The 21982-nt window shown below is 35.1% G+C and overlaps 1 protein-coding gene across 9 annotated transcripts in view; it reads left to right on the forward strand.

Moving 5' to 3' along the window:
* LOC107267993 overlaps nucleotides 1–21982 on the forward strand; it is a 44468-nt gene that overhangs the window by 12052 nt on the left and 10434 nt on the right. For 4 of the 9 annotated variants that reach the window (XM_025084843.1, XM_025084840.1, XM_015740260.2 and 1 more), the window contains 5 exons: nucleotides 16123–16426; nucleotides 17804–17945; nucleotides 18310–18324; nucleotides 20513–20658; nucleotides 21182–21300. In XM_025084843.1, coding sequence (XP_024940611.1) covers nucleotides 16378–16426; nucleotides 17804–17945; nucleotides 18310–18324; nucleotides 20513–20658; nucleotides 21182–21300 — 471 coding nt within the window. In that variant the 5' untranslated portion in view covers nucleotides 16123–16377. Of the gene's footprint in view, nucleotides 1–2466; nucleotides 2507–15874; nucleotides 16002–16122; nucleotides 16427–17803; nucleotides 17946–18309; nucleotides 18325–20512; nucleotides 20659–21181; nucleotides 21301–21982 lie in introns of those variants that run through there. The other 5 variants (XM_015740277.2, XM_015740286.2, XM_015740306.2 and 2 more) reach the window with 5 other exon arrangements.

A 21982-nucleotide genomic window follows, 5' to 3' on the forward strand; every position in this document is an offset into this window, starting at 1 on the left:
ACAATAAGATTTTTACACAAAAAATAATTATATCCCAGATAAAAGGGCTTAATAGAAAGGACTTATTACATTCAAGTATTAATTACCAATAAAAAATTTATAACTGATAAGAATTTAAAACACGTTTAATACTTCGGACTTGAGTACTTAATACTCCAAGTAATCTGCTAAAAATTTCATATATTTCTTTCATTGGCATAAACATGAATTTAATTCAACAATGATAACCACCATTATCAGAACCAATAATAAAACCTATTATAATCAAATAAAAATTCAGGTCTCGTATGAGTTTTATATTGTTATTAAGGGTACCAACCAACGAAATCCTCTTTTCGAAACTGTTCAATAATCGGCAAAAATGACGTCACATATGGGTACCTCTGACATATCAACTTTTTTCGTATTACCAAACAATTCCACAGAGAATCCTCATTAATGCGGTTATTTCGTACGGTGAAAAATCGACCTTAGCAATGAAGCATGTAGCAATGATACTTTATATGAAAACGATATATGCATAGACACATTACATTGTAACGCAAGCAGTAGCGTAACGCGCACGGAATTCGAGCTTTCGGATTATATTTGTTTCAGTGTCCGAATAAGCTCCTCTGTACGACCACGTATGTAGAAAATCGACAGAAATTATACCCACGAATTTCGTTAAAGGTTATGCTAGGTCTTTCTCCTGTCTGATATTATCATTTGTACGGTTTTTACACAAATTTTCTTTCTGCCATTAATATACGTGAAATATTGATTTTGACTGTCCACGATTAAGGCTCTTTTTGTGACGAGACATTGTGTAATGTTTTTATACAGAAATGTGAAATTTTAGAAAAAGTATCGAAATTTATAAAAAAATTGTCGAAATTTATACCTAACAAGATCGTTGCTACTGGTTTCATCACGTTCATATCGTTTTGCTTGATATTCGACGATAATAACTATCTGGTTATCCAATACTGTTTCTATGTTACGCTGTCCCAGTTGTCGCATGGCGCATAGAATAAGCCATACTCCACGCGATATACGAGGTCACATCCGAAGTCTAATACACTGTATATGCGTTGCTACTCGTACAGTACATGTACCGCTGTACGCGATCGATATCATCGACCGAATGAAAGTGCCGTAATCTTCGTAGGCGAATAAATTTTCACGAAATAAAGTTCGGGTCTTATCGTTGCATCGAAAACGTAACATTTATAATGGAACGGTTGGAAATTGATTTTTCAGTTCAAGTTTACCATGAAAGTTAAATTTGGGAGCTGGGAGAATTCTTGATAAGGGCTTAAATCGTTGCTGTATTATGGTTGTTACGCAAGTAGAAACTTTGAGGGAGAATTTTTGTTGTCCTTGCTTGTAAACTGACTTAGACAAGTACAACAAGTGTTTCGGAAGTCGTACTTATTTTCTTAACCGGTACGGTATACCGGTTAGTATATAAATATATATTTATATATGTATAGTATCTCGTGCTTCAGATAAGTAAACTTTATTGATGGGTTATTTGCGTTCTTATTTTTAAAAATATTTTTGACAAAAACAAAATTTTTACGTATACCATGCATTTCTCTTATATGATACTTGACAGAGGTGTGTCTATTGTTCGAAGAACAAATTTTGGGGAATTTAATAATTCCATAAAGTTTCCAAAGTTCGCGTGTTAAGCACGCAGTCAAGCATGTAACGAAACAGACGGTATTCCATTTACTAATTGTCTTGTTATATCATTAATTAGTATCATGTGAGAAAAATTGAGATACGTGATTTCAAGTTTGAGCAAACTTTCCTGGTTTCGCCAGCTCACTGACTTTGAGACTCGACGATTAGAAGTCAGTAGAGAATTAACGATAAGGATAAAACGGACTAATTGAAAATCATACTTGTGATTTTGACTTTAAGGAAAGCCTCGTCGTATTAAATTTTGTCATTTCGCATTAATTAATTCACTCGATTTTCCAGATGATCCAAAGTTGAAGATTCATAGCTCAGAATATAAAATTCATATACGAAGCGCAAACGCATGAATAACGCGAACGAATATGTAAAAAGCAAGACTTCACTTTGGGGGGAAAATATATTTTAGTATCTATGCATAAAAAAAATATTACGGTCACGTACTTCTTATAAAATAACAATAAAACCCTTGAGCCTTTACGGCAAAGCATAATGTTTCAATATTTATGTTATTCGAAGAAAACAGGAGGAAAACTTGGAAAATATTCTCAAAGCAAATGCTAATAAAGAAATTTTAAATAACCCGCAAAAGCTACATCCTTCCTCGAAAAGGAAATCTACACTTGGCTTCCTTGACTTTACTTTTAAATTTACCGGCCTTACATTTACCGGTCTAGCAAGTATCAAGTCCTAACTACGAAGCTGCCTGTAATTAATTTATCCGCGAAACTCCTTAATTCCCAACGGAAATTGAAATTAATTGACTTTCTCCCATTTCAGATAGATCAAGACCCAAGGGTGTCTTACATGTACTAACAAGGTATCTACCTCTTATCCAACTCAAATAACAGCTTAATCTTAACCCATTACGTCATTCTCAGCTTATGGTTTCCGTCATGAGAAAATAGGCTAAATCGATCTTAACTCCATTACACGGCCTCCATATTACATTACACTATGAACCTTTCGCAATTAGTCACCGAAGGGGATTAGTCGAATTAGCTTTTTTTGCTTTCCTTATATCTCCATTAGTACACATGCATACCTAATTACGTGATAAAATTAGCTCGCTAACTTCGATATGGAGCCACATATTCTTATCACGATACTTGTTCGCTCTCATAGCTAATTAGCAATGCCCATGACGTCGTACGAGAAAGCATTTTGCTAATATCGATTGGTTCTTCTTGATATCGATTTTCTCTTTATGTCACGCGGGGTTTATACGCTCGCACTGTAAATATGGAAACATCTGTTATCCAGTGCCGAAGAAATAAACCAGCTGTGCTTCCAGAGAAACGTTTTACTAAATCACGTATTATATCATCGTGCTCGGCAGAACTTATGTACCGATAGGTGTGTGTACTAGCTCGTGTAGTTTGATAATATTGCAAACGAGTTTTATAGTCAGTTTCCTAGGTATCGTGTGGTCATATCGATAACGTATCTAGATTATCAACTCCCTTTACTACTTTGCACATATGCACATGCACTGCAGTGTTGAACGAGGTTTGACAAACATCGAACTTGATATCGTGAGATTGAATGTTGGAATTGATTTTACTAGAACTTAGAGTTAATGCAGTTTATCTGGTTTAACAAGTTTTTTGCATTAATAACAGTAAATAATTTAGTATTTTCAAAAAGTCATCTATTCGTCCCTCAATAGTGGTACTCGTCCGCGAGGAAAGTAGGAATCCTGAATTTTTGTAAATTTTTTTTTTTGAGGAATTTCGAAAATCACATGATCGAATATTGCTATTATACGACTAAGTAAGATATTGGATCATGCAGTATACTTTGGTCACTTTTTAAAAATGTATGTATAATAGTTAACCTTTCAGGCACGTAGGCGGGATTATCTGGTAGGTAAGCTAATTACATAATTACTTATCGTCCCGACAATCCATAATGACGTAATACCCGTCAATAGGTGGCATATAATGTTTCGCTATTTTATCGGCAATCATAAATTTTTCCTTTCTACCGAAAATAAATATATACATACATGGTATATAAAACAAGCTCGTGCGATCGGTCAATCAAATTAATTATAAGTCGTAATTTCTAATCTATTATATAATCCATATAATCATCTCTTGAAACGAAAGTCAATTTTCTCACGATCTATGGTAGAGACCTCTTGCGTCGTTCTTCGTAACGAGCCTCGTACTTTTATCGAATAAAAGTAAGGCCCAACTTTTTCTTTAAAACCCTCAAACAAAGGATGACAGATCATATTGAGATGATGATAATCTCAAAAGCTTCGACGGAAAGTTCATAATTAAAAAAGGTCTTTAGAAGTCACTTGTATTAAGTTTTTTTCCGAACTTCAAGAACTTCAAACAAATATAGCCAATCCGATCCCAATTGCGATACCAAGCAGCCCATGATACACCGTCTATAACGTAGCGGCAAATGACAACCCAGTTAGTGTCATGGATATTTAAAAGTTTCTATCGCGCTATAGATACGCGGTAAGTAGGCACGTACGATCAACTCTGTTAAAGTTTTCCAAGCACGGGAAAGCATGCTTAAATAAGTAACGACCGCACGAAAAGACGTAGAAAATGAACGCGAATCGTTTCACATTTGAGGCAATGAAGATGAGTGCTTTAACTTTAGTCGCTTTGGTCGTCGACCTCCATTATTCCCTGTCATGCCCGGTTTTCCGTGCACTTTGGGAACTTTCCAACTCTGCCGATAATTTGCCAAGTGAAATTGCTTTGTAGGTGGGCAAGCTCTATCATCCTTCTTCTTCTTCTTCTTTCACCTTGTCTCTCACTCTTTCTCTCTCTTTCTTCCTTTCTCTCCGTCCTATTATTATCGAAATTCGTCGGGGAGACCAACGACGGAAACTGCCGACTGTGCACGAAGCATTTTCCTGACGTCATGACAAAATGGCAATTATTTCATTGAATAGTTTATCGTTTCGATAACGACACCATAATGCCAGCGCCTTGTCAATGTACTTTGGTGTCTAATTCATTATCACGATAATAATCATAAACGATCTTTCTTCGTCGTAAGAAATATACATTTGTTACGCCAAACACAGAATTATTACCTATCCACGTTAGTAGTTATACAAGGAGAGTTCTGGACCAAGATTCCTGCACCGACATATTACCGACCTGTGGGTTCTCATCCGTGCTAAGTTGGGACGTGGTGCCCCCTAGGTGAGCGACGTTGGCGCCCCCTGGGTGAGCGACGTTGGCGCCCCCTGTGTGTGTGTGTGTGTGTGTATGGTAAGGTAGGGTGATGGGGCCCCGTATGAAAGATTTCTGCTTACCGACGGGCCCGAAATTTTTTTTTTGAAGAGGGTGCTGCGCGCGCAGTAGTCGACGGCGCCGACCCCTTCATCGGCTGACGTCATCGGCAGGGGGCCCTTGAGAACCCACAGGTCGGTAATATGTCGGTGCAGGAATCTTGGTCCAGAACTCTCCTTGTATAACTACTCACGTTATTTAAGCTTTCTCTCTGAATCGATGCCTTATGTCTGGTTCACTGAATCTACTGTCAGTCCCCCGTTTCTTCGTCGTCGTTGTTCTCACGGTTTACAGAGTTCACGTGCGATGGACGAAAACGTTGATTTATTTTCGCGACTTAATAAATCACTCTGTTAATACAGGTAATACAGTGCTGCTGTATTTGGGGGAGAACATTTTGTCGGAATTTTCATTTAACTTAATCGCTCTTTCTCTCTCCCTCTCTTTCCTCCACGACTGCGTCTTTCAAAACTCGCTTTGTAACTACCTACTCTGTGAAGGCAACTGTGACCATAGACTTAGTCTAGCACCCAAAATGTAATTCTGTAATGTAGTCGTAGGTTAAATTTAGGATTTATTATAAGTTTTAAGTTATATCTCTATGCAATTTATACTAACGAGACTGTGACCTCGGTATAATAAACACTATTTCTTCTTCTATCTCACTCTCTAACGAAAGAAGGAATAAAGCCCTTGTTAACTCACACGAGATGGCAGCACTTTCGGTTGGCGCGCCATGTCTTACGCGTGAGATGATAACGGTCAAGAGGATCCTTCTTGGGTCTTGAGCAGACAATAGAAAGCAGCTTTATGCTGTGAATAGCGCTGAAACGAATGAAAAAGTTATATATCCCGTGAGGAGTTTCGTAAGTGGATATCATGTGGACATGGATTTACTTGGTACTTAAAGAAAATTCGGGATATTCATCTTGGCGAAAAGATGAAGTTTTACAGGAGATTTCGTGGATGCGAGTATCTTTCACTCTTAAGGATACACTGGATATTCAAGCGTGCAGCGAAGTCCGTTATTTTCTGTGCTTTCTGCGGTAGTCACTTCTTTACTCACGTATTACAACGTAAAAGCAATACACTGTTGAGTGTATAAAGAAGTGACTACCGTAGAAAGGATAGGGAATAACGGACCTTTAACTTAACCTTGAACAATTGCTTATCAGTATCTACAAGCTCAAGATCCATTCTTCACACGTATGACGGTGAAGACGACTTGGACGTAAGACAGCTATGGTGGATGGAATTTGAAAAGTTTATAAAAATTTGAAAAAACTGCAATCAAGCATTGAAGTCATATTACTTTGTTGAGAAAGAAAAATATTTTTTTTTTTATTCTCAACTTTTAACATCCGATGTAAGTAATGACTGGTTATCACGTGACACTGCGAACGTTATGGTACTTTTTCCGCATTGCCTTTAAACAATTTTACGTCCGACTTTTGACAAAAGACGGGAAAGGTTCGATAAATCGATTGGAACAGCATGTCACGATATATGGGAAATGAAATAGATCTTTGAAAGGGAACGATCGGAGAAATAGTCGTACATTGAAAACTACGTCGAGCTGTTTTCAGGTACATTTTTTTTCTTTCCTTTAGCAATATTACTTAGCGAAAGGTATAGTAGTAATCAGGCATTATAATAAGTGTACAGTTATCTTACGTTATTAACTTTAACGTTAAGCACTCGGTCGCTGAGTACCTCTTGCAGTACAGAAATAACATCATCGAACAGAATCAATATAAGTCGCCATAGCATTGTGTCCCCATAGTGACCAGACTATTATTACAACCAGTAGTAAACGCTTATTGAAAATAATTCCTTTGTAAAGCGAATCGATAAGCACGTAATCATTTATTTATAGAACACGTTTTTTGTCCAAGAGACTTTCACGAAAAAGGGAACACGTTCCGCAAGTTTTCGTCGATATATTCTTTTGCTTTATCATTTTTTTTCAATTTTCACGTAATCGTACAACTATCATAATATCGATTGTACATCGCGACTAAATATTTTGTAACATTTATGAAAATTTAATATTAACCTTTGTACCTCATCGTTCAAACTTTTTTTACTGGCGTCTAGTCACTAATAGTGCTATCAGGTATCACATATGTGTCCTTTGTGTATCTCAATATACATGATTTTTCTCAAAGTCACGCGACTCGTGGCTAAATCACTTTTCTTCAGTTAAATGTTGATAATTCTTTGGAAATTGAACTATGGGAACGTGCACATATGTTATATACACATAGTTGAAAAAGTAAGGATAATGGATAATCGAAGAACTTAAAAGTTTTCACAGTTGAAATAAATTTTTTTTTTTTTCATGAAATTAATAAATCTGCAGAAAATTTACATTGCAATAATTATATTTTTACAAGATGAATTAATTACGTGTCAATTGCATATATAATACATATGTGTGTTGACTCCAACGTTATTACCCATTGTCAATGAAGACGTCTGTAAATAAATCTGTAGAACGATACTTGTTATACAATACAAACACGTATCTTATTCAGATGTTTAATTATTCACTGCATTATGGAATTAATATTTCATTAAGTTCTAAATTCAATTATTTAATTCGAACTGGCAACTACTATGCTAATATTATTTAAAATCGAGTTTCCACCCAGTGTGTTCTGATATATAGCATACCAAGGAACGTGTCTCGAATATGTGCCTACCTAGCTAATTGGATGTGCTCTTGATGAAGATTCTTGTCAGGAGTAGCGGAAAGATCGTTAATGACGGAGGAGCTTAAGAAGGAATCATTATAATCATCCAAATCGAGTAAAATATTGACTGGGTGATAGTGTACTGTCAGATACGAAAATGCGAATTAAATGGGATATTATTGAGATATTAAAATTTGAAAATTTTCAACTAATCGTCACACCCAGTGCTGGGGTAGATCTGATTGTATATAGAAAATTTATGCTTCAAACTTTTTTTGTTTTAGATGCCGACGAAGTGACTTGGAATCTTCTTTCTTTCTTTTTTCATAACCACTATGGGTATTCTATTCTAATAGGTTCGGGGTAAACCAGATATGTGTGCTGCGAACGGGTATGAGGAAAAGTTATTTTTATCTGCCCCAGTATACCTATACTGTACAAAGCCTAAGTTAGGCTTATTCGCAGTGCCTTATAATCTTATACCCGACTTGCCCTTATTTAACCGTAATCTCACAGGGAATTGTACGGGGTAGGAATGTTTGTTAAATTTCATGCAATTTCGTAAATTTCATATTTGGGATGTATAGTGCGTGCGATAGAAATATTATTTTAATTGTAAGAAAATTTTTGAGAACTTATCAGTATTTTACTTTCTGTCTTTGCAATGAGTTTCTTTTTTATTGCGACAGTCTCGATGAATATTTCGTGGGATAAGGGAAATATATTACATTTTTTAGCTATATTTTTATTTACTCACTCAGCTTATCGCTGGATACTTCGTTATCGTTATGAGACTCTATGGACTACTTATGTTAGTGGACAACCCCTGTACGTTGTCAGACTTTTTTTTTAAACGGCTTCTATTTTGGTTTAAATATGAGGAACGTTATGCACGTGTTTTACGTACAGTTTGTCAGTATTATTTATTATTTTAATGCAGATAATGTTGACCACGGCCGAAACGTCGTAAAACTGCTGTTTTTCTGTGGCTGGAAACCTGGTCAACATCATCTGCATTAAAATTATATAGACCAGCCGACATTGCCAATACTTCAATATTTCAAATTATTTATTATTGTAGTGGTCTCAGTGTAATCTCTGATCGAATATCTTCAATAGGTATGTATTTAACGTGTATCTCGAATGTTTCGTAAATAAATCTTTGCGCAGAGTCGAAGAAAGAAATTTTTATTTTTGGAAAACTTTTGAATAATCACAACCGACTTTGTAGCAGTCTAATCTTCCAGGATTTGAAGATTTTAAAGTCTAACGTCGACGTTTGCCAACCAACGGAACGTACGGCTTGAACTCAGAGACTCAAAGAGCGAACTTCAAACAGCTGTATTAGTTACCCTCGACGTGATAGACAATTTCTTTTTTATTTTTATGCCGGAAAAACACGTTTCCTACTACATGTCAGGACGTAAATCAAAACGACGTGAGGTACAGCTTATTGCTGAGTTGCAGTAAATCGAGCAAGATGAAATGAACAGTTACGTGTTATAAAGACAAAACAAAGGGGGAAAAAGGCTTTTGACAGATAACTTTGAACTTTGAATTAGTTTTTCGAGAATTTTTATCCAGCCGAACGGAGTATTACATTACAGGGTTGTCAGGGGAAATTATACTTTTAAATTAAAAAGAGACTCAAGTTGAGTAAAACATTTCAGGCATACTTAAGGTATTCGTGTACGCACGTTGAAAATAACCCAAGTCCCTAGTCAAGGCAAAAGGACTCAAAGGGACTTTACGGCCCAAGAAAGGCCCAAAGCAAAGCTTTTTAATTTTTTTTTTGCCGTGTAATATATTTGCTTGTTCTTGCTGTTAATATTTCGATACACAATCTTTCAGCTGTAACACTAATTTTCAAAAGCCGTCCAGCTTTTGATACAAAACCAAATTTCTTCTTCTCAATAGGTCTAAGCGAATCGGTATTTCCTTTTCGTTAGATCTTTAGAAAATATATGAGCTCAATCCTCAAACAACCAATTACGCTAAATTGCCTCCTACGTATCGCCCTTCGAGTCTCCAATTCTCGTTTCCTTCCGGCGGATAGCACTATCGATTTTCTGACTTTCTATTTTCAGCAGGCATTAATCGCCAAAGAGTCGAAGCACCGTAGGGCTAAAAGAATTTGAGGAAATTTCAAAATAGACACTAGCCACGTTGTTACAATTCACGTTTGCGAAGTTACTTCCGTAACCACGTTGACTATATCGAATTAATGCAGTTAGATTCACTAACAAGCAGACTCGCTGATTAAATCAAAAGCTGCGCGCGACTTTCATGAAAATTTACTTCAATTTGATGCACAGAAATTTCACGTTATTTTACCTTCTAAAAAAATATTATCCCTTTTATGGCAATATCACATTTTCAGTTTCTATACAAATCGTAGAACATTATTGTCAGACTCGAAAAACCTGCCAAAGATGAATTCAATGTTTGAGAACTTTTGAAACTTGAGGATGAATGATAAGGGTTAGACGTCGAAAAAATTTCTCGTCTTGCTTTACATGTCGGCAGTAAATTTTATCCCCCATGTTGGCTGCATTGTTCAACTTGCTCCAGGCGCTACTCTCCTGGAATCCTTAAGTCTTGCCACGAAATCGTTCTACCTATTCCAACGACCTTTAGGAAAAATACAACTTTACAAAAAAAAATCTTAAGAAAAAGTTTCTGCCAAGGGTACTTTCTATGTACCGACAGTTCCGGCCGATTCACACTTACTGACAATATTCCTGTACCACATCTGCGTATCTCCATTAGTATACCTGCAACTGTGAAATTCTGCTAGAAAAATATTTTCTTTTTTCACATATACTCGAGCTTTATTGAACTCTTAAGACACGTACGATGCACTGACAACGTACTAAAGCCAAGAAAATCTGGTGAGGTAGAAATGTGCAGTATTACGTAACAACACTGTAGAATGAAACTCCAAGACGTGCAATCTCACAGCAGTCTTACTTTTATTTGCCTCGTAAGCATTTTAGGTTATTTCGCACGTACGACTTTAGTTCATCCTATACGAGTTACATATATGTATGTGTATATCGAAGCAGACAGCTCAGAAGAAGCACCATAATTTTCTTAAGAAAAGTAGCGCTGCTGATAAAACTACTTAGTCGTTTGTTCACGCACGCAGACGTCATATTTGAAACGTGTAGGCTTGTACTCGAGAATCTTGGAATTCTCGAGGGAAAAAAGTTTGTGTAGTAGAAAGACGTTTTTTTTTATCTTCTGAATTTTGAAAGCATTTTAAGTACACATTGATATACGAGATACGTTTGAAAATAATAACAAACTTTTTACTTAAAAAAACTCGCATTTTTGAGTTGGGAGAGAAATATTTGTCACGAATAAATTAGTGGATTTTCAGTCACGTTGATACGTGTATCTTTTTTGGCTATAATAATAATGATTTTAATTATTGTCATTGGCTTTATCAGTCACCATGGAAACGAGTGAAATTTCTAGAGAGGGCTTGTATGACAGATAAATAATAGATGGGATCAGGATCTTTTATATCACGTTTTGTTATCGTTCCTTCTCTAGGCCATTGTTCCCCATATGACTGTCTTTGTCTTATGTGAGTATATGGATAAATTTATACGCCGACGCTATTAGATCGGATATCGGGGTATCGCATAAAGTTCGAAGCTATAAACATGAACATACGGAAGGGAATCACTTATGGACTGCTTGCTCGATACTTTCCTTAGAGAAAAAAAAGTTCTTTTAGGAAAAAAGAAAAAAAAATGTAACTTCTTGGATATTTAGCTTGTCCCCTCGCTTTCCTATATTCTTATCTTTGTACGAAAACATTCGTGTTACAAAAAATATGTAGAACATACAAAACTGTATATCAATAATATTTTACGTAATCGATAAACATAATTAATTCATCCGCGTATGATTTTGTAATATCGTTTTGATTTTAGAATAATTCGAAGATGAAATTTCTGATAAAAATGACTTTGAGCTTATTAAAATATATTAAACGAACTCGATATACTTTTTATTCTTATGGGAAAATATAAAGCTGACTTGTATCGCATAGCAAAAACATATCAAGTCACGTGTTATGTGACGTATGTAACTTTTGAGCAATTGCTGTTTTTTAGGTTCAATTATATTGAAATCGAAATACCAGACTTTGACCAACGGAGAAAAATTATGGTCCAATAGGAAAGGTTATAAAACTTACGAAAAGAAAAACCTGTCATGATGAACACGTGAAAACACGGTGTTTCTTCTAATCCATCCGATCCGGATATCACGAGTTAAGGTTAAGGATCATTTTTGCTTTAACAATTACGTAAATCTGCACAGCCCTTTTCGCGTGACTCCTTCTTAAAGGCCATCGGTGTAAATGAGATTAAAGTCCGAAAGCATAATTCCGGATGGAAATTCATTGGAGGTACAAAAGCTGACGATGCCATTCGCTTTTATCGTTTAACGACGTACCTGTCTGATATAGTTTTAAGGGCGTAATCTTTACGATTATATTAATCCATTTTACAGTGGAACGAGACGCTTTTTGACTGAAAATTTATATTTTGAATTTTAATGAATTTTCATTTACGACTATACACACATATTTATTTGTTGCTAGGGGATACTTTGGGGACGATTTTATTTACGAAGTCGCTATTTTGAGGACAAGTGGCTGTTTCGGGGACCGTCCTCAAAGAATTTTAAGCGTAATGACTGTTTTGAGGACCATGAAGCTCATCAAATTTGTTTATATTTTTTCAATGTTAGGCATCCAGTATTTGTGATGGGCTTTGAAATCTTCCGTCAGGTTAGATTAGCTCAGAACTCCAATCTTGTGATGTCCCCAGGTAGTAGTTTTTTAAAACTTGCTATTGTGAACGTGTTGAAATTTTTCGTGTCCCCAAAGTATCTCTTTGGCAAACGTATATATGCATATTGGGGTCTCCTTGGAAATTGAACGTTGCTATGATTTCCAGTTAAACGTCATGGCCAAATCCAGTTATCAATTTCAGAGAATTGAATGTGCATATGTGGTGAATAGCGAGAGGCATTAATTATCAAAGGAATTTAATTACGCACGCTACACGATTTGTATGCAAATGGATTTATGCTATGCAATATTAATTTTAGTTAACGAAAATATTAATTTTACGTAAAACAAAGTTCTAGAATACAAACGTGTTTAAATTATAGAAATGCGTATCAATTTTTTCGTGCAGTAATTTATAGTTGAAAATTATTAACTAGAGTGATGGATCTTTTAGCGTTATAATTATTTCATACAAAATTGTCATACGCGTAAATTGTAACGGTATGTGTAACTGTGTTATGATCTTTCGAAAAATTCGAATTGCGCACGATCAGATATTTTGAGTATGAGCCAAAATATTTTCTACCGCATCTGCATCGTTTCGTATGGTAACAATCTGAATTTAAATATAGTCCTTTGTCATCATTTTAAATTAGACTTTGGAAAAGTTTCGAAAAATGATACACATTTAGTATACGAAGTTAAAGGAGTTACTTCTGAATGATTTATACAAATTTCCAAAATTCTAATATATTTTCACCACTACAGTATATCGATTATCCTTTTAATCCTGTGTTTACTGCTTGATTATTAATTCACTGTTACGTAACTTGTTCATCGTTAATTTATCAAACTTGAAAACCTACGATATTTTTTATACAACACGAGTATTACAAACCTTATTTGATTTAAAGTCGAATCGAGTTTAGTCCCTGCAGCAGCGGATGAGAAATATAGTTAGACTCGAGAAGTCAATTTTTAATCAAATCAATACCGAACAAGATTAGGAATTGGTGCGAAAACTCGAAAAAACGCAGTTTCGGTGGGCCAATTAAAATTTTCTGCTAACGAATCAAGCTCGTCTTTACTTTCACGAATAATTTGTAAAGTTCGCCGAATGTGATTTGTTGTAAAAAAATACAACTTTTAAAAATCTTAGTAAAATTTAGTAGATGTAGAGTATTATAAACGGAAAAATCTGAAATGTGGAATAAAATCAGTTCGAATAGCGAACCAAATAATTGCGTTTACCGCTGATACTGTTATCGTTGGCTTTGTATGCTGATTTATCATTATGATTTTTATCGCTATATGGATACATTATATGTATATATATCACAAATATACATACAAATGTTAAAAAAAAAATGTCCACGTAATAACGTTACAAAAAATTGTTGTACTCGTCAACATCTTTACTCATTATGATTATACGTCTTAATGAAATATTACACATATGTAAATCATCACATATTATTTATATGTACATACAATTATACACGATTATGAATTTTCGTGACAAAAGCAGTCTCTAATTTTTTTTTAACAAATGGCTTCTCCTTTTTGATAATGACTTTGCGACCCTTTCCAATAAAGAATTCATACGCTTTCACGGTCCGTGAGATCTTGGGATGCTGTGTTCCATACAATACATCCTAATGACACCGGATAAAATTGTACGGAATAATTTAACAATTTGAACTGCCATTTAGCAGCAGGCACTTTTCGGAAATGCAAAGCTAGGTTGACAATGATCATTGTGAATCTGGGGTTCTCGTTTACCTAAACAAATAGAATATCTCTTTCAACGGATAGCAGGTAACATTTTTTTAAGGTGATTCGTTGATGAGACAAGGTTTTTGGTTTTTTTTGTTTTCCTTTACCAAAGTGGATCATTAGCAACCGTAAAGAGATACGTAGTCAGTGCTTGAGGCAGGGAATGACTAAGGCTTTATACGTCTTATTATTGTTATATTTTTTTTTTAATCTGAAAACGGATCGTCTCCCACGAGTCGGATTTAATTGACTTTTTTTTTAATCCACTGATATTACGGCACCCCTTTGAATCTAATTGATCATCAGACTTGGCTCTATTAATTTACTGATGAAGTTTCTAAGATATAAAATAGAGGATGAAGAAAAAGGATAAATAAAAATACCCATCATCCCGTTTGAAATGGATATGGCTGTGTGTATAGGTCGAAGCGCGAAAGACAAAGAAAAGGCTGGCGTCTACTTAACTCCAAGTAGGCCAAGTAGACTTTGTTTTAAGTAACGCACACTTTACAGTTCAAGCTGAACTGTATAAATTTTTAAACGGGTACTGTGTCAAGTTTTGTTGGTTTTTTTGAAAAATCGTCGTCCGTTTAAAACATTTTGTTACACAGCTTTCAGAATGTTTAGACTTAAGGCGGATTAGTGTGATTATGTCAAATATTGGGGAAATAAAAAATGGATCAATTCAAAGTAAGGAATCGCGGTTTGCGTATGTAAATTTGAAAAATGTTATCGGAAACACGATTTTATTGAAATACAAGGCACAGAAGTTACGTGCTTGCGTAACGTGATCGATGTATTTAAGATTATTTGATACTTGAGTAAAATTTGTGAATATATGAAATTTTATTTGTTGCTTTCACTGAAAGTCTTTTTTTAATTGGAATTCAAGGTTTTGCTGAAAAAAAAATCTTACTTCACGTTAATATCGTAACTTGATTCTGCTTTATTCGTGTAAATATCTCATTAAAAAGAAACAATCCTAATTAACGCGAATAAGGAAAATTTTGAAAATTAGGGGCAAGCAAAATTTTTCTATACATATTCATAACGTGCAGTGTCGTCTGTCTTGCAAAAAATCTGTTCATCCACGTTATACTTACATCTTGGCATAGCTAATGTCTACATAGGGTTTACTCTTTGTTCCAATTTTACATTCAATATTTATATTCCTGAACATGAGTTTAATTATATAAAAAAAATTTTTTTTAATTTTCAAAAAAATGAATAATCAGTAAATACCAATATTTCTGCTACCTTCGTTAAAAAAAAAATTTTACGATTTCTTCAAATTTCAATTTAAACTCCACATTGAATACATCCTACAACATTTTTTCAAACGTCTTGATTAAGAATCACAGCTAAAGCAAATAATCCATCTCATCCCCTGTTTCTCGCTAACCTCAAAATTTAAGAGTGCCGCGTCAAGATTTCTTGGCCGCAGCTGCAAATAATGACAGCATCTGCCATTGAGCCGGCACATTCTTGGAACGAGGGAATTTTTCACTCTAAATAGTTTACCATGGTAAACCTAGTAGGTTTATACTGTGGCTTGCTGACGTGTGCTTTTAGCATATACCTAGTATAAAAAGGCCACGTAAGCTCCGTGCGCTTCGTTTGTTACTACAAGCACGGCAACAGGGCCTGTGGGTTCTGTTAGTATTTTCGTTGGCACGAAGCTGCTGACTCGGTACGGCGTCTGAGTGAAGCGAAAGAGGAGAAGTAGTAGTAGTAAAATTTCGGTTGAAAGAAAACACGAAAAAGGTATAGCCAGTCCCGTGTACACGTATAGGTTGAACTAATTTCTAAAATGAAAATAATAACAATAATAATGACTTATCCTTATAAAAAATAATAATAATATTTTTTTCATATATTTTTCCAGTCGTTCTTCTACACTCATCGACGATCAACATGGCCTGAAAAAAGTATTGATTAATTAAAAAAAAATATTTTGCTTGAAAAAAACAAAATGGCCGTGGACCGGGGAGCCGAGGATACCTAGACCAAGAGAAAGGTGGATGTTCAAGGAAGCTTCAAAGGGGATTGCATCCGCCAGCGCAATTCGAGAAGAAACGGAAGTGGAGGAAACGTGTGCGGAAGGATACGCGGTCCATTCCTGGTCCGTCATCCTGGCGGCATGGTCCTTTGGGCCACTATACTATTCCTTCAAGGAGCTGGTCTCGTGGGTGAGTTTATTTTATCAACGTTTTTCTTGATTTTTCGCTTATCCCACCAAGGGACACGGGTTACTCGATTTAACCTAATTCTATTACGGACTTTAATCATTTTTCGCGTGTCACGTAACGACGATGGATATCGCGGACTGCGTCGTATCTCGAAAAAATATAAAAAGATAACACGTGAAGTGAGTGGGGGACCGTAGTTTGTATGATTTGAGATACGAATATTATTTTTATTTTTTTTTTTTATTTTTTCGCCCGAAATATTTCAAGGTAAATAAACGTTCCTATATCCATTTGTCTCGATCGTGACAATACGAATGATCGTTCTTTTTGCATAAAATCCTTCATCTTCCGTGTATAAATACAGGTTAACGTGGATATATGTTATGGGTGAAAAAAGATTTTCCCAACTTTAAAATATAACGAGGAAAAGTAGTTGAAGCATAGGTAAAAAAAAAGAGCAGCACGATCATCTCATAAATTTATCTTTTCCCTGGTCCCGACGGCACGCAACCGTGAATTTCAATTTAAAATTTGCGATGTCCAGCCCTTACGCGAGAATACTAAAAATAGTAATAAAAATCGAGAAGCAAAGCGTAATAGCAATAAATTTATATTCAAAAAGGAGACAATTTAACGGAACAATCATATGACGATACCGCGTGACGTAGGAAGTGGTAGAGGGGGAGGTATTGTCAATAAAAATTTGTGACGTATTAAACGTCAAAAGAATCGGGTAATAAACATTCCCAGCGAATCCTCGTGTTTGATTAAATATTAAAATATAAAAATGGTCTTTTTCTCCTTTCTTCTCATATACATACTAGCCCTATATACATATGAATATACCCTGACGGGCTCTGTCTTAAAGAAAAAAAAAGACACACATAAGTTGAAATTTAAATTATGTTTCTTAAGTGAAAAAAAAAAACGAATTAACAAGTGCACTGGACACGCAACACTGTATGTATCTTGTGAACTAAGTAGCGTGTAGCTAACGAGGTCGTAAAGATGATAATCGTTAATCGATCTCAATTATCCCCCCGATTAATTTCCATGTAAAATTGTCGAGCGGTCGTTCGTTTCGAGCCGAGGATACATGATGATGAAATGGCTATAAGGAATAAAGATGAAAAATTATATATCATCACCCATTGATTATTAATTATTTTATTTTAATAACCGTAATATTAATATTTTAAGAGGATTCAGCACTGAGGTTGTTAAAATAAAAAATTTTAATGTACCTGATGGATTACTTTAAAGCACTGCGCGATCGCGATGGTAATGATTAATAATTGACAGATATAGGATGATAGCGATGATGAATTTATTTGACTGATAATTGATAATTGTATTTGAATGAAATTATTTTTACAGGCTCGATAACAGGCGTACCTGGCGTTCCGGAAAATATAACAGTGATGTTCCTGACTTCCACGTCGGTTCGCGTCTCCTGGAGCACCAGTCAGGTCGATCAAATTGAAAAATACGACGTGATGTACAAGCCGACAGATGCCAGGTGCGTTACTAAGCTTTCGATAACGGATACAGGTTACCCGGTTAACGATGAAACAGACTTGACTTGCAGTAAGGTTAAATCAAGATAAAAAAAGAAATTTAATATAGCTCGAGGAAAACCTGAGTCTGGTGCGAGAACGATGAAAATTATTCATGGGGAATTCAGGGCTGCCAATTTATAGTCTCCAAGTTTTTCGGCCGTTTGACGGCCAATAAATAATGACGAATAACGAGCAGCAGGTGCAGGATAGAGTGTCCATATATATGTATATGACGGGACAAGGAAAAAGATGATTCTTGCAGTGAGAATCTACAGTGAAGGAATCTTTATATTAACTATTAATTTTGCTTCCTTTGCGGCGCAGGAACCATACCGACAGGTATTTTTGATTTTTTATGAATTTAACATCTAGATAGCAGTTTTAACAGTAGATCAATCCCTTCCCCGACATTCTTGATTATTTAGTTAAGAGAAATAACGAGCTTCGATTGCTTCATGATTTTTTGATGTTAAACATGTCGTCAATGCGCGGCCATGTTAAAGACTGAATATATATATATATATATATATATATATCGGCTGGATACTCGGGGTATTTTATAATTACTCGGGAAAATTAATAATTAGTCATTTCATTTCGTTCAGCCTGCAATGACTCAAAACCCGAGTATTCAACCAATATATGTGTATATGTATATATATATATAATATACACTCTTTAATACGGCCGCACATTTACATCTCTAACATCATAATATTCATGATTACTCTAAGATGTTGAATTCTTTGTCACCATCATTACTCGTTAACGGGACTCTAAAATGTGGTATGTCAAGTCGTGAAATTAATTTTAATGGAAAAATGTCAAAAGGATTTTTTTGGAAAATTTGAAATTGACCATAACGATGTTGAGTAATAATTTTTTGTTATGCGATAAACTTTTTAATACGTATATATATATATCGTTGAATATATTTAACGTCTATCAACGCTAAAAAGTATATACCTACTAGTTGATTATAAGAAATACAGATGGCGACTCTAAATGCAGAGACTCTAGTCTCGATCGATATGGTAAACAAATGTTGAGGTATCATCGCCAGAGAAGGTTCCATCGTTGTTTACGATCTTAGATCTGCATTCTGATCTTGTAACAGGCAGGACGCAGAACAAGCAAGTTCTTCCTTCCGTGACATCAATCGGATTATTTATTCTGAGCGATTAGTCAGCTCTATCAAGATCACAAAATATGAAGAGACAACTGAGTCAATTGCGATAAACTTGTCTTTTCTAATATTTAATCAAGGAACATCGAATCACTTTTGATAAGCGGTATAGCTTATATGGGTTAAAAATTTTTTTGATTCATTTTGGAAAATCTTTTAAAGAACTTAATACTCGTTTCATGTATACAATGCTGTATAATTCGTTTAATGTTAATTGATATTTTATTGATTTCAATTAAATAAGAATTAATTGAAAGTAACTAATGCATTGGCAAACATCAATCAACATTTTAAAACAGATTGTACGTGAGTGGAATGTTTCTCTTTTTCTTTTTAATATTGTTTTATCAGTGTACAAGCGTGCCTGAGAATATAGCTTGTTTAGGATTTATCATGTAATTCAATATGTAAGGATGGGTATTGTCGTTGAGATATGAATCATCGTTAATTTGATAGTTGAAAAAGTAGTGCGATTGATGTTGAATGTGAAATCATTGAATGTGAAATCATAATTCAATGTAATGTTTCAACATTAAATCATACGAGGATGCAAAATTATGTCATTATTATTATTATTGACCATTATTGGATATCACCATCCAGTATATATATGTACTTGCATAAAAAATTGTACCCATTAATAGTGAAACGATACCTGAATGCCCAGCATGAAGAATTTTGGACAATGATAGTTAACAGTGACGTGTGTGACATGACGAAAAACTTAATGACTGTAATACAAATACTTGTCAATGTAATCTAAAGTTATGACGATAAAAAAATTTGGAATCCTTTTTTTTACGAAATAAAAATTTTTAACTTTGCTAGAAAGTTTTATTGGAATAAGTAACTGGCAATGACTTTCAATCAATTTTCGAATTCCAATCGATAGATCTCATTATTACCCTTTTCAGAGTACCAACATGCAATATTTACCGTATCGTAAAAGGATCATCAATATCTCGAATAAAATCTATGCTTACCCTCGTTGACCCTAAAATTTAATTACATCAGTTAAAGATATCCGCGGTTCGCGGTATTAATTATAAAATATATTTTACTGTTGATTCTGATGATTCTTTCGATAAAGTATCATTTGTTCGTCAATTTTGTTGATATTCATTCAAATTCAGTATAGACCGACATTTCACACGTATAAAATAATGTACCGACAGAACATATTGAGCCGTGTAAATCATTTTAATAGTAGACTGATGAAGATTGCATGCTTCTTCAAAGGGGTTAATATACTGTGTCAAGTTTAAACGAGCTAAAAAAAAAAGTATTCGAATCGTCCCTTGTTTCCCGTCAAAATGGAAATGACAATGTTAAAGCGGTTAGTTACAGGGTGGTGGCGGTGGTCGCAGGAAACAGTGAAGCGGTCACTCTGAGCGGGCTTAGGGCGAACACACAGTACCAATTAGCCGTGACGGCAGTCAGAGCTGGCAAGAAACTACGAAGCCGTCCCATCTTCTTCCGTACCCTTGGTAAATATGCCTTAACCCTTTACACGATATAAAAGAAATATCAGATTGGCGCTGCAAGTACACGAGAGAAACTTTGAATTATAACCTAAAAGTTACGTCGCACAAAGTACTTTACAGTTCAATTTTCTATAATTATTCGATAAATAATTGATTTCAAGTATTGTAATTATTACGATAAAACCAAGTCACTTGAATAATTGTATTATTTCTTTGTACGAAAAACAACTCAAATTTTATCGTCATACTTTATCGTCACTTGGGCGTGTTTTCAAAGTAGACTTATGAGAATGGTAATAGCGAGTGCACACTTGCCTTGTGCAGTATGAAATTTGGTTATGGCTGTGTGGCTTATGTTAATAAATGACGAAATAATAAAGTATTCATTGTCAGCGACTGGGTGTGTTTCCATATTTCAATGTGAATATGTGAATATGCTCAGAGGCGGTATTCAATGTGAACTTCAGTTAAAGCAATATAATTCCTCAGGGTGTATCGATATAAATTCACGATTAAAAAATTTCAGTCGAAATAAGTTCAGAATCGCCACGAACTTCACCCCAGCATGGTTCACCAACAGAAAATCCTTTACATCCCCAACCACCACCGCTACCCTCGGCTCAACAACCCCAACCATATATTCAAGTGAGTACAACACTTTTTCTCCTTCAACTGGCCAATATGTCATTCGCCTCAAAGCACCCCTTGATCATTCATTTAAAAATCTGCCTCGTTTTGTTAATCCATACGTTCCTCCTTTTGATTCTTAAAATGAATGAACTATTAATTAAGTTCCACGCACTGTCGCGTGGTAACTGGTTTTTTGTAATTTTATTATTATTATTGCGTCAGACCGTCAACGATTATGATATTAGAATGAGAATAAATATTTTAGTTGAAACTTTCGTCTGCTTTCGCGTCCTTCGTACGCATAAAGCTTTCACAGCTGTCATTCGCCAGTGGGAAAATACAGAGAGCTGCTAGAAAGGTTTTAAAACTTTTGTTGATAACCAAATGGGCGATGGTGAATTCTTGACTTACTTCGGAGTCTCAACAATAAATCCATAGAACGAACTTCCTGCTGAATGCTCAGAAACTTTGAGAGACTCAAGTACTTAGACTGGATAGCGACTTAGGATGTCGAAATTGAACTCCGTCCAGTTGAAATTTCGAAAAGCGAAACCCCGTGAACGAGATTTGACGATATTTAATGAAATGACTGAATATCAAGATGTCGATAAAAAACTAATTTCCTGCCTAGTTATATATATCCGTAGATCAAGAAATATTGGAAAATCCGATAAGTCGACCGAACAGAATGCAATAA

Source organism: Cephus cinctus, unplaced genomic scaffold (assembly GCF_000341935.2).
Source record: "Cephus cinctus unplaced genomic scaffold, Ccin1 Ccin1_scaffold0029, whole genome shotgun sequence".
NCBI classification, from domain to species: Eukaryota; Metazoa; Arthropoda; class Insecta; order Hymenoptera; family Cephidae; genus Cephus; species Cephus cinctus.